The sequence below is a fragment of the Oncorhynchus mykiss genome, chromosome 3 (assembly GCF_057628025.1).
Source record: "Oncorhynchus mykiss isolate SJ-2025 chromosome 3, ASM5762802v1, whole genome shotgun sequence".
NCBI classification, from domain to species: domain Eukaryota; kingdom Metazoa; phylum Chordata; class Actinopteri; order Salmoniformes; family Salmonidae; genus Oncorhynchus; species Oncorhynchus mykiss.
The window spans coordinates 17,082,440-17,101,323 of record NC_143024.1 but is presented as its reverse complement, the minus strand read 5'-3'; the positions used below and the strand labels follow the sequence as shown (position 1 = coordinate 17,101,323).

The 18,884-nt window shown below is 46.6% G+C and overlaps 1 protein-coding gene across 7 annotated transcripts in view; it reads right to left on the bottom strand.

Annotated features, from left to right (window-relative positions):
* LOC110508149 (polypeptide N-acetylgalactosaminyltransferase 1) overlaps positions 1–18,884 on the bottom strand; it is a 73,130-nt gene that overhangs the window by 19,193 nt on the left and 35,053 nt on the right. For all 7 annotated transcript variants that reach the window (XR_016492312.1, XR_016492309.1, XR_016492308.1 and 4 more), the window contains 5 exons: positions 10,284–10,423; positions 10,002–10,170; positions 4,308–4,474; positions 3,255–3,382; positions 2,979–3,058 (listed from right to left, as the gene is read on the bottom strand). Coding sequence is in view for 2 of the 7 variants with exons in the window: in XM_090222611.1 (XP_090078737.1) it covers positions 2,979–3,058; positions 3,255–3,382; positions 4,308–4,474; positions 10,002–10,170; positions 10,284–10,422 (683 nt within the window). In the remaining 5 variants the exon portion in view is untranslated. The remainder of the gene's footprint in view (positions 1–2,978; positions 3,059–3,254; positions 3,383–4,307; positions 4,475–10,001; positions 10,171–10,283; positions 10,424–18,884) is intronic.

Here is an 18,884-nt window from a genome sequence, read left to right as displayed (position 1 = left end):
ACTGACTTCCAGAATCCCTCTAGTTTGGGGCACAGCCAACATATGTGAATGAGAGAGAAAACTGACTTCCAGAATCCCTCTAGTTTGGGGCACAGCCAACATATGTGAATGAGAGAGAAAACTGACTTCCAGAATCCCTCTAGTTTGGGGCACAGCCAACACGTGTGAATGAGAGAGAAAACTGACTTCCAGAATCCCTCTAGTTTGGGGCACAGCCAACATATGTGAATGAGAGAGAAAACTGACTTCCAGAATCCCTCTAGTTTGGGGCACAGCCAACACGTGAATGAGAGAGAAAACTGACTTCCAGAATCCCTCTAGTTTGGGGCACAGCCAACATATGTGAATGAGAGAGAAAACTGACTTCCAGAATCCCTCTAGTTTGGGGCACAGCCAACATATGTGAATGAGAGAGAAAACTGACTTCCAGAATTCCTCTAGTTTGGGGCACAGCCAACATATGTGAATGAGAGAGAAAACTGACTTCCAGAATCCCTCTAGTTTGGGGCACAGCCAACATATGTGAATGAGAGCGAAAACTGACTTCCAGAATCCCTCTAGTTTGGGGCACAGCCAACACGTGTGAATGAGAGCGAAAACTGACTTCCAGAATCCCTCTAGTTTGGGGCACAGCCAACACGTGTGAATGAGAGAGAAAACTGACTTCCAGAATCCCTCTAGTTTGGGGCACAGCCAACACGTGTGAATGGGAGAGAAAACTGACTTCCAGAATCCCTCTAGTTTGGGGCACAGCCAACACAACACGTGTGAATGAGAGAGAAAACTGACTTCCAGAATCCCCCTAGTTTGGGGCACAGCCAACACGTGTGAATGAGAGAGAAAACTGACTTCCAGAATCCCCCTAGTTTGGGGCACAGCCAACACGTGTGAATGAGAGAGAAAACTGACTTCCAGAATCCCTCTAGTTTGGGGCACAGCCAACACGTGTGAATGAGAGAGAAAACTGACTTCCAGAATCCCTCTAGTTTGGGGCACAGCCAACATATGTGAATGAGAGAGAAAACTGACTTCCAGAATCCCTCTAGTTTGGGGCACAGCCAACACGTGAATGAGAGAGAAAACTGACTTCCAGAATCCCTCTAGTTTGGGGCACAGCCAACATATGTGAATGAGAGAGAAAACTGACTTCCAGAATCCCTCTAGTTTGGGGCACAGCCAACATATGTGAATGAGAGAGAAAACTGACTTCCAGAATTCCTCTAGTTTGGGGCACAGCCAACATATGTGAATGAGAGAGAAAACTGACTTCCAGAATCCCTCTAGTTTGGGGCACAGCCAACATATGTGAATGAGAGTGAAAACTGACTTCCAGAATCCCTCTAGTTTGGGGCACAGCCAACATATGTGAATGAGAGCGAAAACTGACTTCCAGAATCCCTCTAGTTTGGGGCACAGCCAACACGTGTGAATGAGAGAGAAAACTGACTTCCAGAATCCCTCTAGTTTGGGGCACAGCCAACACGTGTGAATGGGAGAGAAAACTGACTTCCAGAATCCCTCTAGTTTGGGGCACAGCCAACACAACACGTGTGAATGAGAGAGAAAACTGACTTCCAGAATCCCCCTAGTTTGGGGCACAGCCAACACGTGTGAATGAGAGAGAAAACTGACTTCCAGAATCCCCCTAGTTTGGGGCACAGCCAACACGTGTGAATGAGAGAGAAAACTGACTTCCAGAATCCCTCTAGTTTGGGGCACAGCCAACACGTGTGAATGGGAGAGAAAACTGACTTCCAGAATCCCTCTAGTTTGGGGCACAGCCAACACAACACGTGTGAATGAGAGAGAAAACTGACTTCCAGAATCCCCCTAGTTTGGGGCACAGCCAACACGTGTGAATGAGAGAGAAAACTGACTTCCAGAATCCCCCTAGTTTGGGGCACAGCCAACACGTGTGAATGAGAGAGAAAACTGACTTCCAGAATCCCCCTAGTTTGGGGCACAGCCAACACGTGTGAATGAGAGATGTATGACAGCTTCTGCACTTATCAACCCCAACATTTATCCAAGTTTTCATCATCATTGTAAAGCCATAGTTGCTTTGTTGCATTAAAAAAGTCATTTGTGAAGATGATTATTTATGTAATGTGAATAGTGATTCATTTATTTAATGGTCCTTCATTGTAAGGTCAACCCAGTTAGGTGAACTAAACTCTAGTTTTAACACGGTGAAACTAGTCCTTTCAAAAATACAATTCTAAAGAAACATTGAACATCTAATAGTCAAATCCTGGTGTAAAAGCAGGTGAGCTGGTTCTACTCCTTCGGTCATTTTCTGGTGTTTTGTGGTGGAAGACTGAGCAGTTGGAGCACAGCCCTGTTACCCAGAGATACACAGGCTAGACATGTTTTAACAATGTTACTGTTTTAGTGAAGCTTGCATTCAATTGCCCCTCTCATTGCACACAACATGCTTCCATTCCTCCGTCACAAGGGAATTTATGGCTAATTTAAGATGATGTCGTCAACCCTTTGCGGTCAACTGTTACTTTATTTGCCACTTACTACAGTATTATTTTATTTAACCTCTTGAGATGGAAAACAGGTTTTTTATTCATTTGAACATGTGCTCTTTATGACAGAAGAATTTTAAAATTAGGTGAACTAAAACGTTGCTTTTCTCCACCACTGAAAACATCTAACTGGTGGAACGACCCAAGTCCTGCTGTCAGCTCAGCACATTTACAGCTGTAGCACCGAATACAATCTGACCTCTATCTCTCTCCCTCTGCTGTGTGTGTGTGTGAGTGTGTACCAGCCTGAGGACATAAGTAAACAGAGGCTTTGTAATTAAGCATAAAAAAAACACAAGGACAAGCCCCCTGCAGGCTCAACAAATTGTTACTCATTTATTTATTACACCCAGCGTATGTGTGTGTGTGTGTCTGTGTGTGTGTGTGTGTGGAGTGTGTGTGTGTGTGGTGTGTGTGTGATGTGCCTGTGGGTGTGTAACATACCTGTCTAGTTTGATGCGGGCCAGTAGAGGTTCCAGCCAGCCAATGGTGCACTCACAGTGAGCATCTAGAAACGTGATCACCTACATGACAACAAACACTTTACTGTTACAGAGAGGCTACTGACAGCTGCTGCATCTGAGCAGCATTTCACCATTCATACACACACACACACACACACACACACACACACACACACACACACACACACACACACACACACACACACACACACACACACACACACACACACACACACACACACACACACACACACACCTGTCCGGTGGAGAGTGAGGCTCCTTTCAGTCGAGCTCTGATCAGTCCAGATCTCTGTTCCATCCTCACCACTCTGACTGGAACCTCCATCCTCCTGACATACTGCTCTAACGGCCGCTTCAGGAAGTCTACAACATACACACACATCACACACACACATCAGAGACACACACACACATCACACACAAATGCAAGCCCAAAAACATATACTTAGTGTACTACCAGACCCATAGATGGAATAAATCCATCATCTGTAGATATATGTGTTTGTGTGTGTGTGTGTGTGTGTGTGTGTGTGTGTGTGTGTGTGTGTATGTGTGTGTGTGTATATGTGTGTATGTGTGTGTATATGTGTGTATATGTGTGTATGTGTGTGTATATGTGTGTATATGTGTGTGTGTCTGTGTGTGTGTGTGTGTGTGTATATGTGTATATGTGTGTGTATATGTGTGTGTGTATATGTGTGTGTATATGTGTGTGTGTATATGTGTGTGTATATGTGTGTGTGTGTGTATATGTGTGTGTATATGTGTGTGTGTATATGTGTGTGTGTATATGTGTGTGTGTGTGTGTGTGTGTGTATACACGTCAGCATACCTGAGTATGGTGAGTGAAAGAGAGAGTGTGATCTCTGGTGTGGTCTGACTGGTAAGTGATATCTCCCTCCCAGACAGCATGCTCTCAGAGCTAAAGGATACCACCGACCCACTATCCCTTCCCCCTCCTCCCTTTCATCCCTCTATCCCAGGGGGTCAATAGGGGAACAGAGGGGGGTTGGAGGGAGGCTGGGGGTAATCCCTGCTCCCGGGGTATTAGGGACCTAATAATCTGCCCAAACAGGGATTAACAGCACTGGGCTGAGAGACAAGACACAGCACTCACACACACACACACACACACAATAGCAAACACATACACACACAGACGCATACATGCAGTCACACAGAGACACACAGTCACACACACATATTGTGCACACAGCCTTACACAGCATTTAGGAACAAGCCCAGATAAGCCCAGATAAAGAGACAGACAGTGCATCTCAGCGTGTACCTCTCTCACTAGCATCGTCCACCAGTACCACCTCCTCCAGCAGAGACTTGGGGGAGCGGTCGATGACAGAGCGGACGGTCCGCAGCAGAGTGGACCAGGCCTCATTGTGGAACACGATCACTACACTGGTACGAGGCAGATCGTCTGGATACAGCTTATTCTTACAGCTACGGAAGAGACAGAGAGAGAGAAACTAGCAGTTAGAGACTACATATACAAGACGACACATACACACAGAGAACACATACACACACTCACACAGAGAACGCATACAGAACACACACAGAGAACACACTCACACACCCACACAGAGAACACATACACACAGAGAGAACACATACAGAACAAACACAGACACACACACACAGAGAACACATACAGAACACACACGAGAGAACACATACAGAACACACACACAGAGAACACATTCAGAACACACACACACACACACACACACACACACACACACACACACACACAACACATACACACAACACATACAGAACACACACACAGAGAACACACACACACACAGAGAACATATACAGAACACACACACACAGAAGGGTCTTTCATGATGAACTGCAGTAATGTTTCCTGTGGTTCTGGAACAAGCAGCACATGATTTCATCATTAATATACATGGTGCATATCGTCCCCAATAACTTCAGCACACAGCTGGAGCCACATGACAGATGGGGTGACATGGCCTTTGACATGAGTGGATTTGAAAGATCAAGAAAATGAGCATCAAAGAGAATCATGCTCCCTCCCTCAATCCTGCTCCCTCCCGCATACCTGCTCCCTCACTCCCTCCTGCTCCCTCCCTCCCTCACTCCTGCTCTCCCTCCCTCACAGCTGCTCCCTCCCTACCTCCCTCACTCATTCCTGCTCCCTCCCTCCCTCACTCCTGCTCCCGCCCTCCCACCCTCACTCCTGCTCCCTCCTGCCCTCACACCTGCTCCCGCCCTCCCTCACTCCTGCTCCCTCCCGCCCTCACACCTGCTCCCTCCCTAACTCCTGCTCCCTCCCTACCTCCCTCACTCCCGCCCTCACTCCTGCTCCCTCCCGCCCTCACTCCTGCTCCCGCCCTCACTCCTGCTCCCGCCCTCACTCCCTCACTCCTGCTCCCTCCCGCCCACACTCTTGCTCCCTCCCTCCCTCACTCACTCCTGCTCCCTCCCGCCCTCACTCCTGCCCTCCCTCCCTCACTCCTGCTCCCTCACTCATGCTCCCTCCCTCACTCACTCCTGCTCCCTCCCTCACTCACTCCTGCTCCCTCCCCCACTCCTGCTCCCTACCGCCCACACTCTTGCTCCCTCCCTCCCTCACTCACTCCTGCTCCCTCCCGCCCTCACTCCTGCCCTCCCTCCCTCACTCCTGCTCCCGCCCTCCCTCCCTCACTCCTGCTCCCTCCCTCCCTCCCCCACTCCTGCTCCCTCCCTCCCTCACTCCTGCTCCCTCCCGCCCTGCCTCCCTCCCTCACTCCTGCTCCCTCCCTCCCTCCTGCTCCCTCCCTCACTCACTCCTGCTCCCTCCATCCCTCCCCCACTCCTGCTCCCTCCCGCCCTCCCTCACTGCTGCTCCCTCCCTCCCTCCCTCACTCACTCACTCCTGCTCCCTCCCTCCCTCACTCACTCCTGCTCCCTCCCTCTTGCCCTCACTCCTGCTCCCTCCCTACCTCACTCCTGCTCCCTCCCTCTTGCCCTCACTCCTGCTCTCTCCCTCCCTCCCTCACTCCTGCTCCCTCCCTCTTGCCCTCACTCCTGCTCCCTCCCTCTTGCCCTCACTCCTGCTCCCTCCTGCCCTCCCTCCATATATCTGCAGAATGTTCCCTCTCTCCCCACCCCTCCCTCAGAGTGATGGAATGTAGCAGGGGAGGAGAGGTGAGAGAAGAGGTGAGGATTCCTTCCCTCCTCCAGTTGCTCTGTCTCTGGAACCTATTACCTCACACACACAATCGTGGTGTGTGTGTGTGTGTGTGTGTTTCTGCTCGTAGGGAGGGGGTAAAACAGTTGCGTCAGATTACTCACTTGTCCACACACACATCAACACACATCAACACACACCAACACACACCAACACAAACTTACCTAACCCTGTGAGCTACTAGCATGACTTTCCAGACATGATCTATGCTCCGAGACAGACAGAAAACATGACGTCTATAACTCATCATCATCAAGAGTGTGTGTGTGTGTGTGTGTGTGTGTGTGTGTGTGTGTGTGTGTGTGAGACGTATACATGGAGAAAGAGAGAGTAGACAAGTTGTGAAAGGAACAACTGGGTTATAGTGTAATCAGCTGCAGGCTGAGGATGAGGCAGTAAATTGTGGGGGTGGTCAGTACATTGTGGGGGAGGTCAGTACATTGTGGGGGAGGTCAGTACATTGTGGGAGAGGTCAGTACATTGTGGGAGAGGTCAGTACATTGTGGGGGAGGTCAGTACATTGTGGGGGAGGTCAGTACATTGTGGGAGAGGTCAGTACATTGTGGGGGAGGTCAGTACATTGTGGGGGAGGTCAGTACATTGTGGGAGCCCCACCCAGACCAGCTCCAGCCCCACCCAGCTCCAGGCCCACCCAGACCCAGACCAGCTCCAGGCTCACCCAGACCCAGACCAGCTCCAGGCCCACCCATTCCCAGACCAGCTCCAGGCCCACCCAGACCAGCTCCAGGCTCACCCAGACCCAGACCAGCTCCAGCCCCACCCATTCCCAGACCAGCTCCAGGCCCACCCACTTCCAGACCAGCTCCAAACCCACCCAGCTCCAGGCCCACCCATTCCCAGACCAGCTCCAGCCCCACCCATTCCCAGACCAGCTCCAGGCCCACCCATTCACAGACCAGCTCCAGTCCCACCCATTCCCAGACCAGCTCCAGGCCCACCCAGACCGAGACCAGCTCCAGGCCCACCCAGACCCAGACCAGCTCCAGCCCCACCCATTCCCAGACCAGCTCCAGGCCCACCCACTTCCAGACCAGCTCCAAACCCACCCAGCTCCAGGCCCACCCAGCCCCAGACCAGCTCCAAACCCACCCAGCCCCACCCGGACCAGCTCCAGGCCAGCCCTGCCCAGCCCTACTCCAGGCCAGCCCCACCCCTATCCAGCCCAGTTCCACCCCTACCCTACCCAGTCCAGCTCCACCCCCAACCAGCCCAGCCCCTATCCAGCCCAGCTCCACCCCTATCCAGCCCAGCTCCACCCCCACCCAGCCCAGCACCATCCCTATCCAGCCCAGCTTCACCCCCACCCAGCCCAACTCCAGCCCAGTCACTGCTGCTATTGACTGAGTCTTATCTGTTAATTGGAAATGCAGGTGGAGGGAGACGAGCCTGGGACAAAACACTCTCAGTAATCAACTAAAGCTCAGAAAGAGAAACACATTTCACACATCAATGTGCACTGTCTGACTCCAGGCAAGGCTGTGTGTGTGTGTTAGGCTTGGGCGGTATCCAGATGTTCGTCATCCCAACCTTCTCTCATCCCGGGATTTACGGTATAACCGGCACAGCACACAAGGGGGCGCTAAAAACACAAGAAAAGCCCATTGGGCCTCTAATACCAGGATGCTAACAAAATTCGCACAAACTAAAAGCTATATCACATAGATGCTGTTAGCTAAACGCTAATGAGCGAAAACGAACATAAACTAACCGCAAATGCAAATCCTGCTCATAAAGTTACACAAGCATAGCTAGAGGAGCAGAGGGGAGAAGAAAGGTAGAAGATATAAACGCTAAAGGAAGCACAGGGAGAGATTTAGCTGCAGTACAGAAAACTCATCCAGAGATCTTTGATTTCTGGCAAAAAGCCATTATAAGATATCAGATGGCAAACGTTTAATAGTGAATTGGAGTGTAAATTCATCTCATGTGCGCTGCAGAAGAGAGACTCAAGTGTTCTGGGGAACTACACTTCATAATGTAAAATAATGTGACAGCTGAAATGAAGAACACAAACAGACCTTTCATATGCCTGGAAGGTCGAGTCATTAACATAATCTATAACGATTCATCTATAACGAATCATCTTTAACTAATCGTCAATAACAAACTAGATAATAACAGATATTTGTCTAACATCTATTCTAATGACCTATAACTAACCATCTGTAACTAACTAACAAACCATAACAATAACTAATAATCATCAATAATAACCTAATACCAAATCACTGCAATTATCTATATTATATTAAAAACTGTCTGGTTCAGGCCCCGAATGCTGATTGGCTGACAGCCGTGCTATATCAGACCGTATACCATGGGTATGACAAAACATTTATTTTCACTGCTCTAATTATATTGGTAACCAGTTTATAATAGCAATAAGGCACCTCGAGGGTTTGTGATATATGGGCAATATATCACGGCTAAGGGATGTATCCAGGAATAAGAAGAGCCCTTAGCCGTGGTATATTGGCCATATATCATACCCCCTTGGGCCTTATTGCTAAAATATAAATTGGTTGGTTTGAGGCCTGATTGCTGATTGGCTGTAAGCTGTGGTATATCAGACTGTATACCATGGGTGTAACAAAAACATTATTTGTAATGTTCTAATTACCTTAGTAACCAGTTTGTAATATCAATAAGGCACCTCGGGGTTTGTGGCATAAGGCCAATTGAGCACAGCTTTAATAAAGATATGTTATTAGTCTGTTGTAGGTGATTATCTCTAGACTAGAGAGGATCTGTTGTAGGTGATTATCTCTAGACTAGAGAGGATCTGTTGTAGGTGATTATCTCTAGACTAGAGAGGATCTGTTGTAGGTGATTATCTCTAGACTAGAGGATCTGTTGTAGGTGATTATCTCTAGACTAGAGAGGATCTGTTGTAGGTGATTATCTCTAGACTAGAGAGGATATGTTGTAGGTGCTTATCTCTAGACTAGAGAGGATCTGTTGTAGGTGATTATCTCTAGACTAGAGAGGATCTGTTGTAGGTGATTATCTCTACACTAGAGAGGATCTGTTGTAGGTGATTATCTCTAGACTAGAGAGGATCTGTTGTAGGTGATTATCTCTAGACTAGAGAGGATCTGTTGTAGGTGATTATCTCTAGACTAGAGAGGATCTGTTGTAGGTGATTATCTCTAGACTAGAGAGGATCTGTTGTAGGTGATTATCTCTAGACTAGAGAGGATCTGTTGTAGGTGATTATCTCTAGACTAGAGAGGATCTGTTGTAGGTGATTATCTCTAGACTAGAGGGGATCTGTTGTAGGTGCTTATCTCTAGACTATAGAGGATCTGTTGTAGGTGATTATCTCTAGACTAGAGAGGATCTGTTGTAGGTGCTTATCTCTAGACTAGAGAGGATCTGTTGTAGGTGATTATCTCTACACTAGAGAGGATCTGTTGTAGGTGATTATCTCTAGACTAGAGAGGATATGTTGTAGGTGATTATCTCTAGACTAGAGAGGATCTGTTGTAGGTGATTATCTCTAGACTAGAGAGGATCTGTTGTAAGTGATTATCTCTAGACTAGAGAGGATCTGTTGTAGGTGATTAGCTCTAGACTAGAGAGGATCTGTTGTAGGTGATTATCTCTAGACTAGAGAGGATCTGTTGTAGGTGATTATCTCTAGACTAGAGAGGATCTGTTGTAGGTGATTATCTCTAGACTAGAGAGGATATGTTGTTTGTTGTAACATGGACAATAAAGATGGATTACCAGCTATAGACTCACCCCTCCAGGCGGACATCAGGCAGGGTTCTGTTGAATGCGATCATCTCCGAGGCCATCAGGTTAAACTGGTTGATCTTAAACATCTCCTTCATCTTCTCCTGGTTCTCTTTAGAAATCACCACAGGTTTACCTCCTTCTCCTGGACCCTCCCTGGGACGCAATACTGTATCTACAACACCACAGAGAGAGAGAGAGGGGTGAGTGTGTGTGTGTGTGTGTGTGTGTGTGTGTGTGTGTGTGTGTGTGTGTGTGTGTGCAATGTGTTTGTGTGTGTGTGCTCACCGTCCCTGCCTGGCAGGCCCCTCTCCCTCTTGTCATCACACTTGTTACACTCGCTGAAGTAGAGCAGGATGAACATGTCCAACATCACCCACACTAGGGAGGTGGCCAGAACCACCTTACAGTAGGCAAACCTCCGCATCCTAGAGAGACAGGAGACAGGAGACAGGAGAGAGACAGAGAGAGGAGAGGAGAGAGAGAGGAGAGAGAGAGAGAAGAGAGAGGAGAAAGGAGAGAGAGACAGAGAGCGAGAGAGGAGAGAGAGGTAATAAGATGAACACCAGGAAGTTAACCTCAGACTTCCTCATTATGTTACAGAGAGGAAAGGCTAGTCACAAACAGCACAATCACACACCTTACACTCTTAGAAAAAAAGGTGCTATCTAGAACCTAAAATGGTTCTTCGGCTGTCCCCATAGGAGAACCCTTGAAGAAACATTTTTGGTTCCTAGTAAAACCCTTTTGGTTTCCAGGTGAACCCTTCTGGGTTCCATGAAGAACCTTTTCCACAGAGGGTTCTACATGGGGACAGCTGAACCACCATTTTGGAACCCTTTTTTCTAAGAGTGGATCAATTAAAGCTTTCTTTCTCTCTCTCCCTCTCCCTCGTTTCTCTCCGTGTCTCTCTCCTTTCTCTGCTGACCAAAACACACCCTGTCCTCTCCCTCTGTCTCGTATCTCTCCGTGTCTCTCTCCTTTCTCTGCTGACCAAAACACACCCTGTCCTCTCCCTCTGTATCGTATCTCTCCGTGTCTCTCTCCTTTCTCTGCTGACCAAAACACACCCTGTCCTCTCCCTCTGTATCGTATCTCTCCGTGTCTCTCTCCTTTCTCTGCTGACCAAAACACACCCTGTCCTAACCACCTGTCCTCTCCCTCTCCCATCTCTTATCTGCCGTGTGGTTAACACACCCTGTCCTAACCACCTGTCCTCTCCCATCTCTTATCTGCCGTGTGGTTAACACACCCTGTCCTAACCACCTGTCCTCTCCCTCTCCCATCTCTTATCTGCCGTGTGGTTAACACACCCTGTCCTAACCACCTGTCCTCTCCCATCTCTTATCTGCTGTGTGTCTGTCTCTCTGTCTCCTCTCTAACTGTGCAGTGGTCTCCTCTCTCTCTCTCTGTCTCCTCTCTAACTGTGCAGAGGTCTCCTCTCTCTCTGTCTCCTCTCTAACTGTGCAGTGGTCTCCTCTCTCTCTCTGTCTCTAACTGTGCAGTGGTCTCCTTTCTCTCTCTCTCTGTCTCCTCTCTAACTGTGCAGTGGTCTCCTCTCTCTCTCTCTCTCTCTCTCTCTAACTGTGCTGTGGTCTCCTCTATCTATCTCTCTAACTGTGCAGTGCTCTCCTCTCTCTCTCTCCTTTAACTGTGCAGTGGTCTCCTCTCTCTCTCTCTAACTGTGCAGTGCTCTCCTCTCTCTCTCTCCTTTAACTGTGCAGTGGTCTCCTCTCTCTCTCTCTCTATCTAACTGTGCAGTGCTCTCCTCTCTCTCTCTCCTTTAACTGTGCAGTGGTCTCCTCTCTGTCTCTCTCTCCTCTAACTGTGCAGTGCTCTCCTCTCTCTCTCTGTCTCTCTCTCTCTAACTGTGCAGTGGTCCTCCTCTCTCTCTCTCTCTCTCTCTCTCTCTCTAACTGTGCAGTGGTCTCCTCTCTCTCTCTCTCTGTCTCATCTCTAACTGTGCAGTGGTCTCCTCTCTCTCTCTGTCTCTCTCTCCTTTAACTGTGCAGTGCTCTCCTCTCTCTAACTGTGCAGTGGTCTCCTTTCTCTCTCTGTCTCTCTCTAACTGTGCAGTGGTCTCCTCTCTCTCTCCTGTAACTGTGCAGTGCTCTCCTCTCTCTCTCTCTCTCTCTGTCACGTGCCTCTCAGGTTTCAAGAGGAGGAAAGCCATTCTGCAGTCAGCCATGCCAACATCTCCTCCCCTTTATAGAGTTCACAGTGAATGAACAGGCCAGGCTTCCTCAGGGCCAGAGTCTACAGTTACCAGAGACGATATTTCCTCCTAAGAGCTCAGGAGCTTGACCTTTAAATGTTTCATTTCATCAACGGTATAGTACAGCTTGATACACTTCTGTCTCCTCTTCTACCTCTCCCTGTCTTACTCTATCCTCACTGGCCCCTCCACTGGGCAGAGTACGGTGGCCTGGTGGAGAGAAGTGTGTGTTTAAGAGGATGTGTGTTCGTGAAAGAGAGAGAGTGAGTGTTGTTCATGGATGTGTGTTATCTGGCGCAGCGTGTTCGCACACAACGTTGTTACTCCTCACAGCTGAGTGACAAAGCGTGGGCAGAGAGCGACCACTGAATAGGTCTCCTCCTCACTAAAAATCCATCTCTGCTACTCTCCTTATTTCTGGATCACTCTCTCTTTAGTCTTTTCCAAACAAACTCTGTTCTTTATCATTTTCTCTCTCTTTCTCCTACTAGCCTTTCCTCTCTGTAACATAATGAGGAGGTTTGAGGTTAACTTCCTGGTGTTCATCTTATTATCTCTCTCTCTCTTCTCTTTCTCTCTCTCCTCTCTCACTCTCTCACTCTCTCTCTCCTCTCTTCTTCTCTTTCTCTTTCTCCTCTCTTTGTCTCTCTCCTCTCTTTGTCTCTCTCTCTCTCCTCTTTCTCTTTCTCTCTCTCTCTCTCTCGCTCCTCTCTTTCTCTCTCTCCTCTTTCTCTCTCTCTCTCCTCTCTTTCTCTCCCTCTCTTTCTCTCTCTCTTTCTCTCTCTCTTCTCACTCTCCCTCACCTCCTCTGTCACTCTCTCTCTGTCACACTCTCTCTGTCACTCCGTCTCTAATGTGGGAGCTGGGCCAATACCAGCTCACACTGACCTCATGTGAACTTCACTGACCTAATACGACATACACACACACTGAGACACGCACACACGCACACTAGAGGTCGACCGATTATGATTTTCAATGCCGATACCGATACCGATTATTGGAGGACAAAAAAAGCCGATACCGATTAATCTGCCGACTTAATTTTTTAAAATGTATATATAAATTGTATATTTTATATAAATGTGTATATATATATACATACACACACACACACACACACACACATTTTTGTAAAAATGACAATTGCAACAATACTGAATGAACAATGAACACTTTTATTTTAACTTAATATAATACATATGGGCTTTTGGATGGGTGTTCTTAAGATGATTCCACAGGTTGGTGGTATTTTTTGATTTAGCCGTTGCTGATCCCATGCTTACATCTTTATCACAAATAAGACACCTTGCTTTCCCTGGTGCCAATTCCATGTAATAGTCCCACACTGGTGCTCTGCTTTTCTCTGCCATCTGTAAACACACACACAGCTCTGAAGTGACAACGATACTGAAGAGTCTGCTTAGGAGACAAATACTCTCAACTGTTTGAATAAAAATAGAGTTTAAGTTACCTGTGATGAATGTTGAAAACAAAAACTGTAATTTCTATATGCAGGAAATCCTATTTTAATAATGGACATGGTAAGAATTGACTACCAAAGTGCGAGTCATATTTCCCATATTTCCCCTTCTAGCAAAATCTGAAAATCGGTTCCTTTATTCATTTATTCCATAGGATATTTTTAGACTCATTTAAAATAACGCCTGTGTTTCGTGTAGGCTTACACCACCGTGTCAATTTTATAACTGTGTAGATATCCATAGGACAAGGTAACTCTGATCAATATTGGCTAAATATAAGCGAAGATCATTTTTTTTGTAGAGTTGTTTATGAAAATAATGTTGACAAACGTTACCTTATCCTAGTGAGATTTACACGGGTACCAAAACGCAGAGGAGGTTTAAGCCTGAACGAAACACAGACCTTATCTGAAGTAGATCAAGACATTCTCTATGGAAGACATGAACAGAGGAGGTTTAAGCCTGAACGAAACACAGACCTTATCTGAAGTAGATCAAGACATTCTCTATGGAAGACATGAACAGAGGTGGTTTAAGCCTGAACGAAACACAGACCTTATTGGAAGTAGATCAAGTCATTCTCTATGGAAGACATGAACAGAGGCGGTTTAAGTCTGAACGAAACACAGACCTTATCTGAAGTAGATCAAGACATTCTCTATGGAAGACATGAACAGAGGAGGTTTAAGCCTGAACGAAACACAGACCTTATCTGAAGTAGATCAAGACATTCTGCAGATCAAGATATTCTCTATGGAAGACATGAACGGTAAAATAACGAAGGAACCCCTTTCAAGTTCAGCCGCAAGTTATTACAGGAATTATAACGCGTCAACTATTTCTCTCTAAACCATATACCTTTGACTATTAGGAGCCTGCTGCTGCCTACCACCCCTCAGTCAGACTGCTCTGTCAAATATCAAATCATAGACTTAACTACAATAAACACACAGAAATACGAGCCTTAGGTCAAATCAGGAAACTATCACCTCAAACGTTTATTCCGTTTCGTATTTTATCTAACGGGTGGCATCCATGAGTCTAAATATTCCTTGCACAACCTTCAATGTTATGTCATAATTACGTAAAATTCTGGCAAATTAGTTCGCAACGAGCCAAGCTGCCCAAACTGTTGCATATACCCTGACTCTGCGTGCAATGAACGCAAGAGAAGTGACACAATTTCACCTGGTTAAAATGGCCTGCTAACCTGGATTTATTTTAGTTAAATATGCAGGTTTAAAAATATATACTTCTGTGTATTGATTTTAAGAAAGGCATTGGTGTTTATGGTTAGGTAACGACAGTCGTTGATTGATTGTTTTTTATAAGATAAGTTTAATGCTAGCTAGCAACTTACCTTGGCTTACTGCATTCGCGTAACAGGCAGCCTCAGGTGCTAATCAGGTGGTTAGAGCGTTGGACTAGTTAACTGTAAGGTTGCAAGATTGAATCCCTGAGCTGACAAGGTAAAAATCTGTCGTTCTGCCCCTGAACAAGGCAGTTAACCCACTGTTCCTAGGCCGTCGTTGAAAATAATAATGTGTTGTTAACTGACTTGGCTAGTTAAATAAAATGTGTAAAAAAATATATTAAAAAATTTGAATCTGCAAAATCGGCGCCCAAAAATACCGATTTCTGATCGTTATGAAAACTTGAAATAGTCCCTAATTAAATTGGCCATTCCGATTAATCGGTCAACCTCTAGCACACACACACACACACACACACACAGTCCCTCAGCTTGCCTTCTCTGCAGACTGTATTTCTAATCAGGGATGGCAGAGGACACCCCACTATGTCGTCCATGCTCACGCAGGCTCCTGGCTCACTGTGTGTGTGTCTGTGTGTGTGTGTGTGTGTGTGTGTGTGTGTGAGTGAGTCAGAGTGTCTATATTACATATCAGGTTTGTTAGTATTTGCAGTCTCTGACAAAAATAGACTGCCTCTCTGACACAACACAGACAACCCCCCCTCTCTCTCTCTGTCTCTCTCTCTCTCTCTCTATGTCTCAAATCCCTCCCTCTTTCTTTTCTCTCTACCTTCTTCATCTCCATATCTTCACTCCATTTCCCCCTCCCTTCGATTAACATCCCTCTCTCATCTTCCCTCTCTCATTTCCCCTCCCCTCTCCCCTCTCTCATCTCCCCTCCCCTCTCATCTCCCCTCCCCTCCCCTCTCTCCTCTCCCCTCCCCTCTTTCATCTCCCCTCCCCTCTCTCATCTCCCCTCCCCCCTCCCATCTCCCCTCCCCCCTCTCATCTCCCCTCCCCCCTCTCTCATCTCCCCTCCCCTCTCTCCCCTCTCTCATCTCCCCTCCCCCCTCCCATCTCCCCTCCCCTCTCTCCATTACGTTTTGTCCTTTCCAGAGTGGTTGCCATCAATACTTGCCTTCACAGAGGAGATCCCCTCCTCTCTTCTTCTCTCCTTCCTCTGCTGGTTTAATCCTCCGTTCGAGGGAGATTGCACAACTACTAGGTTACAGCCAGAGAATAATGATCCTCTGAGGCTTGGAGATGTTCACTACTCAAGGATTTATGGAGTTGCTATGAGGAATGTGCTCAATGGGATTCTCGGTGTGTCCTGTGTGCGTGTGTCGAGCGTTGTCATGACACCAGAATTTAGAACCCAGTGCATTATCAAGCACACACAAACACACACACACGGTCATAAATGATCATAGTGTGTTTGTGTGAGCAGCCCAGGCACACACACACACACACACACACTAGGGCTTGCACAATTACCATGTAAATGACGGATGAAGACGTCATAACCGTTAATTATTTGTAATAAAAACTATTCTAAAACAAGTCTGAGTTGGGAATGAACAGCTGACTGAAATATGCATGGTTCCCCGGTTCAAATGTTAAAGATACGAGTGCATCGGCCCGTGGAGCCCAAACCCATCCAAATGTAGCATGAATCAGCCAGAAAAACCATTCAAACGTTACGAACCAGTTCACTGACGTTGTTTACTCACATCCTTTTATTTCCCCTCTGAAAATATCTGGAATCTTTTGTGACTTAATAGATGCTCCTATTGAACTAAGCAGGAAATGCTTATGACCGTATTGATCTCCAAGTCAGATTACAGCTGTGCATACAGAGCACAGCTGTTCACGCCAACCAGAACCTCCCCGATCAAATACTCCTATATCTGCACGGCGCCTTCAGCATTCAAACGCATGGAAAATGGCTCTCGCAATGTCAAATCATAGGCATTATTAGTTGGGTGACAATGTCAAATCATAGGCTTTATTAGTTGGGTGACAATGTCAAATCATAGGCATTATTAGTTGGGTGACAATGTCAAATCATAGGCTTTATTAGTTGGGTGACAATGTCAAATCATAGGCATTATTAGTTGGGTGACAATGTCAAATCATAGGCTTTATTAGTTGGGTGACAATGTCAAATCATAGGCATTATTAGTTGGGTGACAATGTCAAATCATAGGCTTTATTAGTTGGGTGACAATGTCAAATCATAGGCTTTATTAGTTGGGTGACAATGTCAAATCATAGGCTTTATTAGTTGGGTGACAATGTCAAATCATAGGCTTTATTAGTTGGGTGACAATGTCAAATCATAGGCTTTATTAGTTGGGTGACAATGTCAAATCATAGGCATTATTAGTTGGGTGACCATGTCAAATCATAGGCTTTATTAGTTGGGTGACAATGTCAAATCATAGGCATTATTAGTTGGGTGACAATGTCAAATCATAGGCTTTATTAGTTGGGTGACAATGTCAAATCATAGGCTTTATTAGTTGGGTGACAATGTCAAATCATAGGCTTTATTAGTTGGGTGACAATGTCAAATCATAGGCATTATTAGTTGGGTGACAATGTCAAATCATAGGCTTTATTAGTTGGGTGACAATGTCAAATCATAGGCATTATTAGTTGGGTGACAATGTCAAATCATAGGCTTTATTAGTTGGGTGACAATGTCAAATCATAGGCTTTATTAGTTGGGTGACAATGTCAAATCATAGGCATTATTAGTTGGGTGACAATGTCAAATCATAGGCTTTATTAGTTGGGTGACAATGTCATTTGCTGGGTCATTGTAGAAAAGGGTGTTTTACTGACAGACTTGTGTAGGCTACCAGAGTGGACACAACTCACATCCTACAGACTGCACATCTTACTGCTGATTGGGCTTTTAGATGGCCAGATTCACCATAACACATTGTTTTGGTAGTTCTGCTTCCATTTTTACATGAACATGATAAAGTTGTAATTTCCTAACTAGGACAGCTGCCCTGTAGGCCTGTGGTCTGAGTCTGAGCAGGAGAACACCAGCTCTCCTCCGGAACTTTGCAAACGGTCAAAACCATTCGCTTTTCAAATCCAAAGCTATGCAATATAATGAATGTGTTCATGCAACAAATGTTAATGGATCGAATGGTATCGAACTCAATCACATCAATTCCTTCCCCTATTCAAACCGAATCGCACCGATACTTTTGGTTTGAAACGTATCGTTCCTGTATCATATCGGAGCCCATGTATCTAGATGTGTGTCAAATCATGCTTGTAAGGAGAGATGCACATCCCTAGTCATTTGAGTTGAATCAGCAAATCACAGAGTATATTTCCTGCTTTTACTTCCTGTTTTTACTTCCTGTTTTGCTCCTATGAGTACACTCGCAATTCCTGCCAGTCCACCCATTATGCCCATTCTACTCATTCTATTTCTATGGCAGCACATGCAGAGGAGAGGAGAAAATGTGTCCCCCCCCCAATTATTTTTTTTGCTATTCGGACGGTTATTACGGAGACACAGTTGTTTGACTGACCAGGACTGTCACAGCCCTAACACACACACACACACACACACACTTCTGAATCAGTCTCTCTCTAGGACGCGGCTACGGTTCAGTTTCAGGTCAGAACCTCGTGGGGGTCAAGAGCTCAGACTTACTCTAGACACACAGAGAGAGAGGGAGGGGAAGGGGGAGCGGGAGGGAGGTAGAGGGGGAGGGAGGTAGAGGGAGGTAGAAGGAGGGGGAGGTAGAGGGAGGGGGAGGGAGGGAGAGTGAGGGGAGGTAGAGGGAGGTAGAAGGGAAGGGAGGTAGAAGGAGGGGGAAGGTGGTAGAGGGAGATAGAGGGAGGGGAGGGAGATAGAGGGAGGTAGAGGGAGGGGGAGTGAGAGGGAGGGGGAGGTAGAGGGGGAAGGC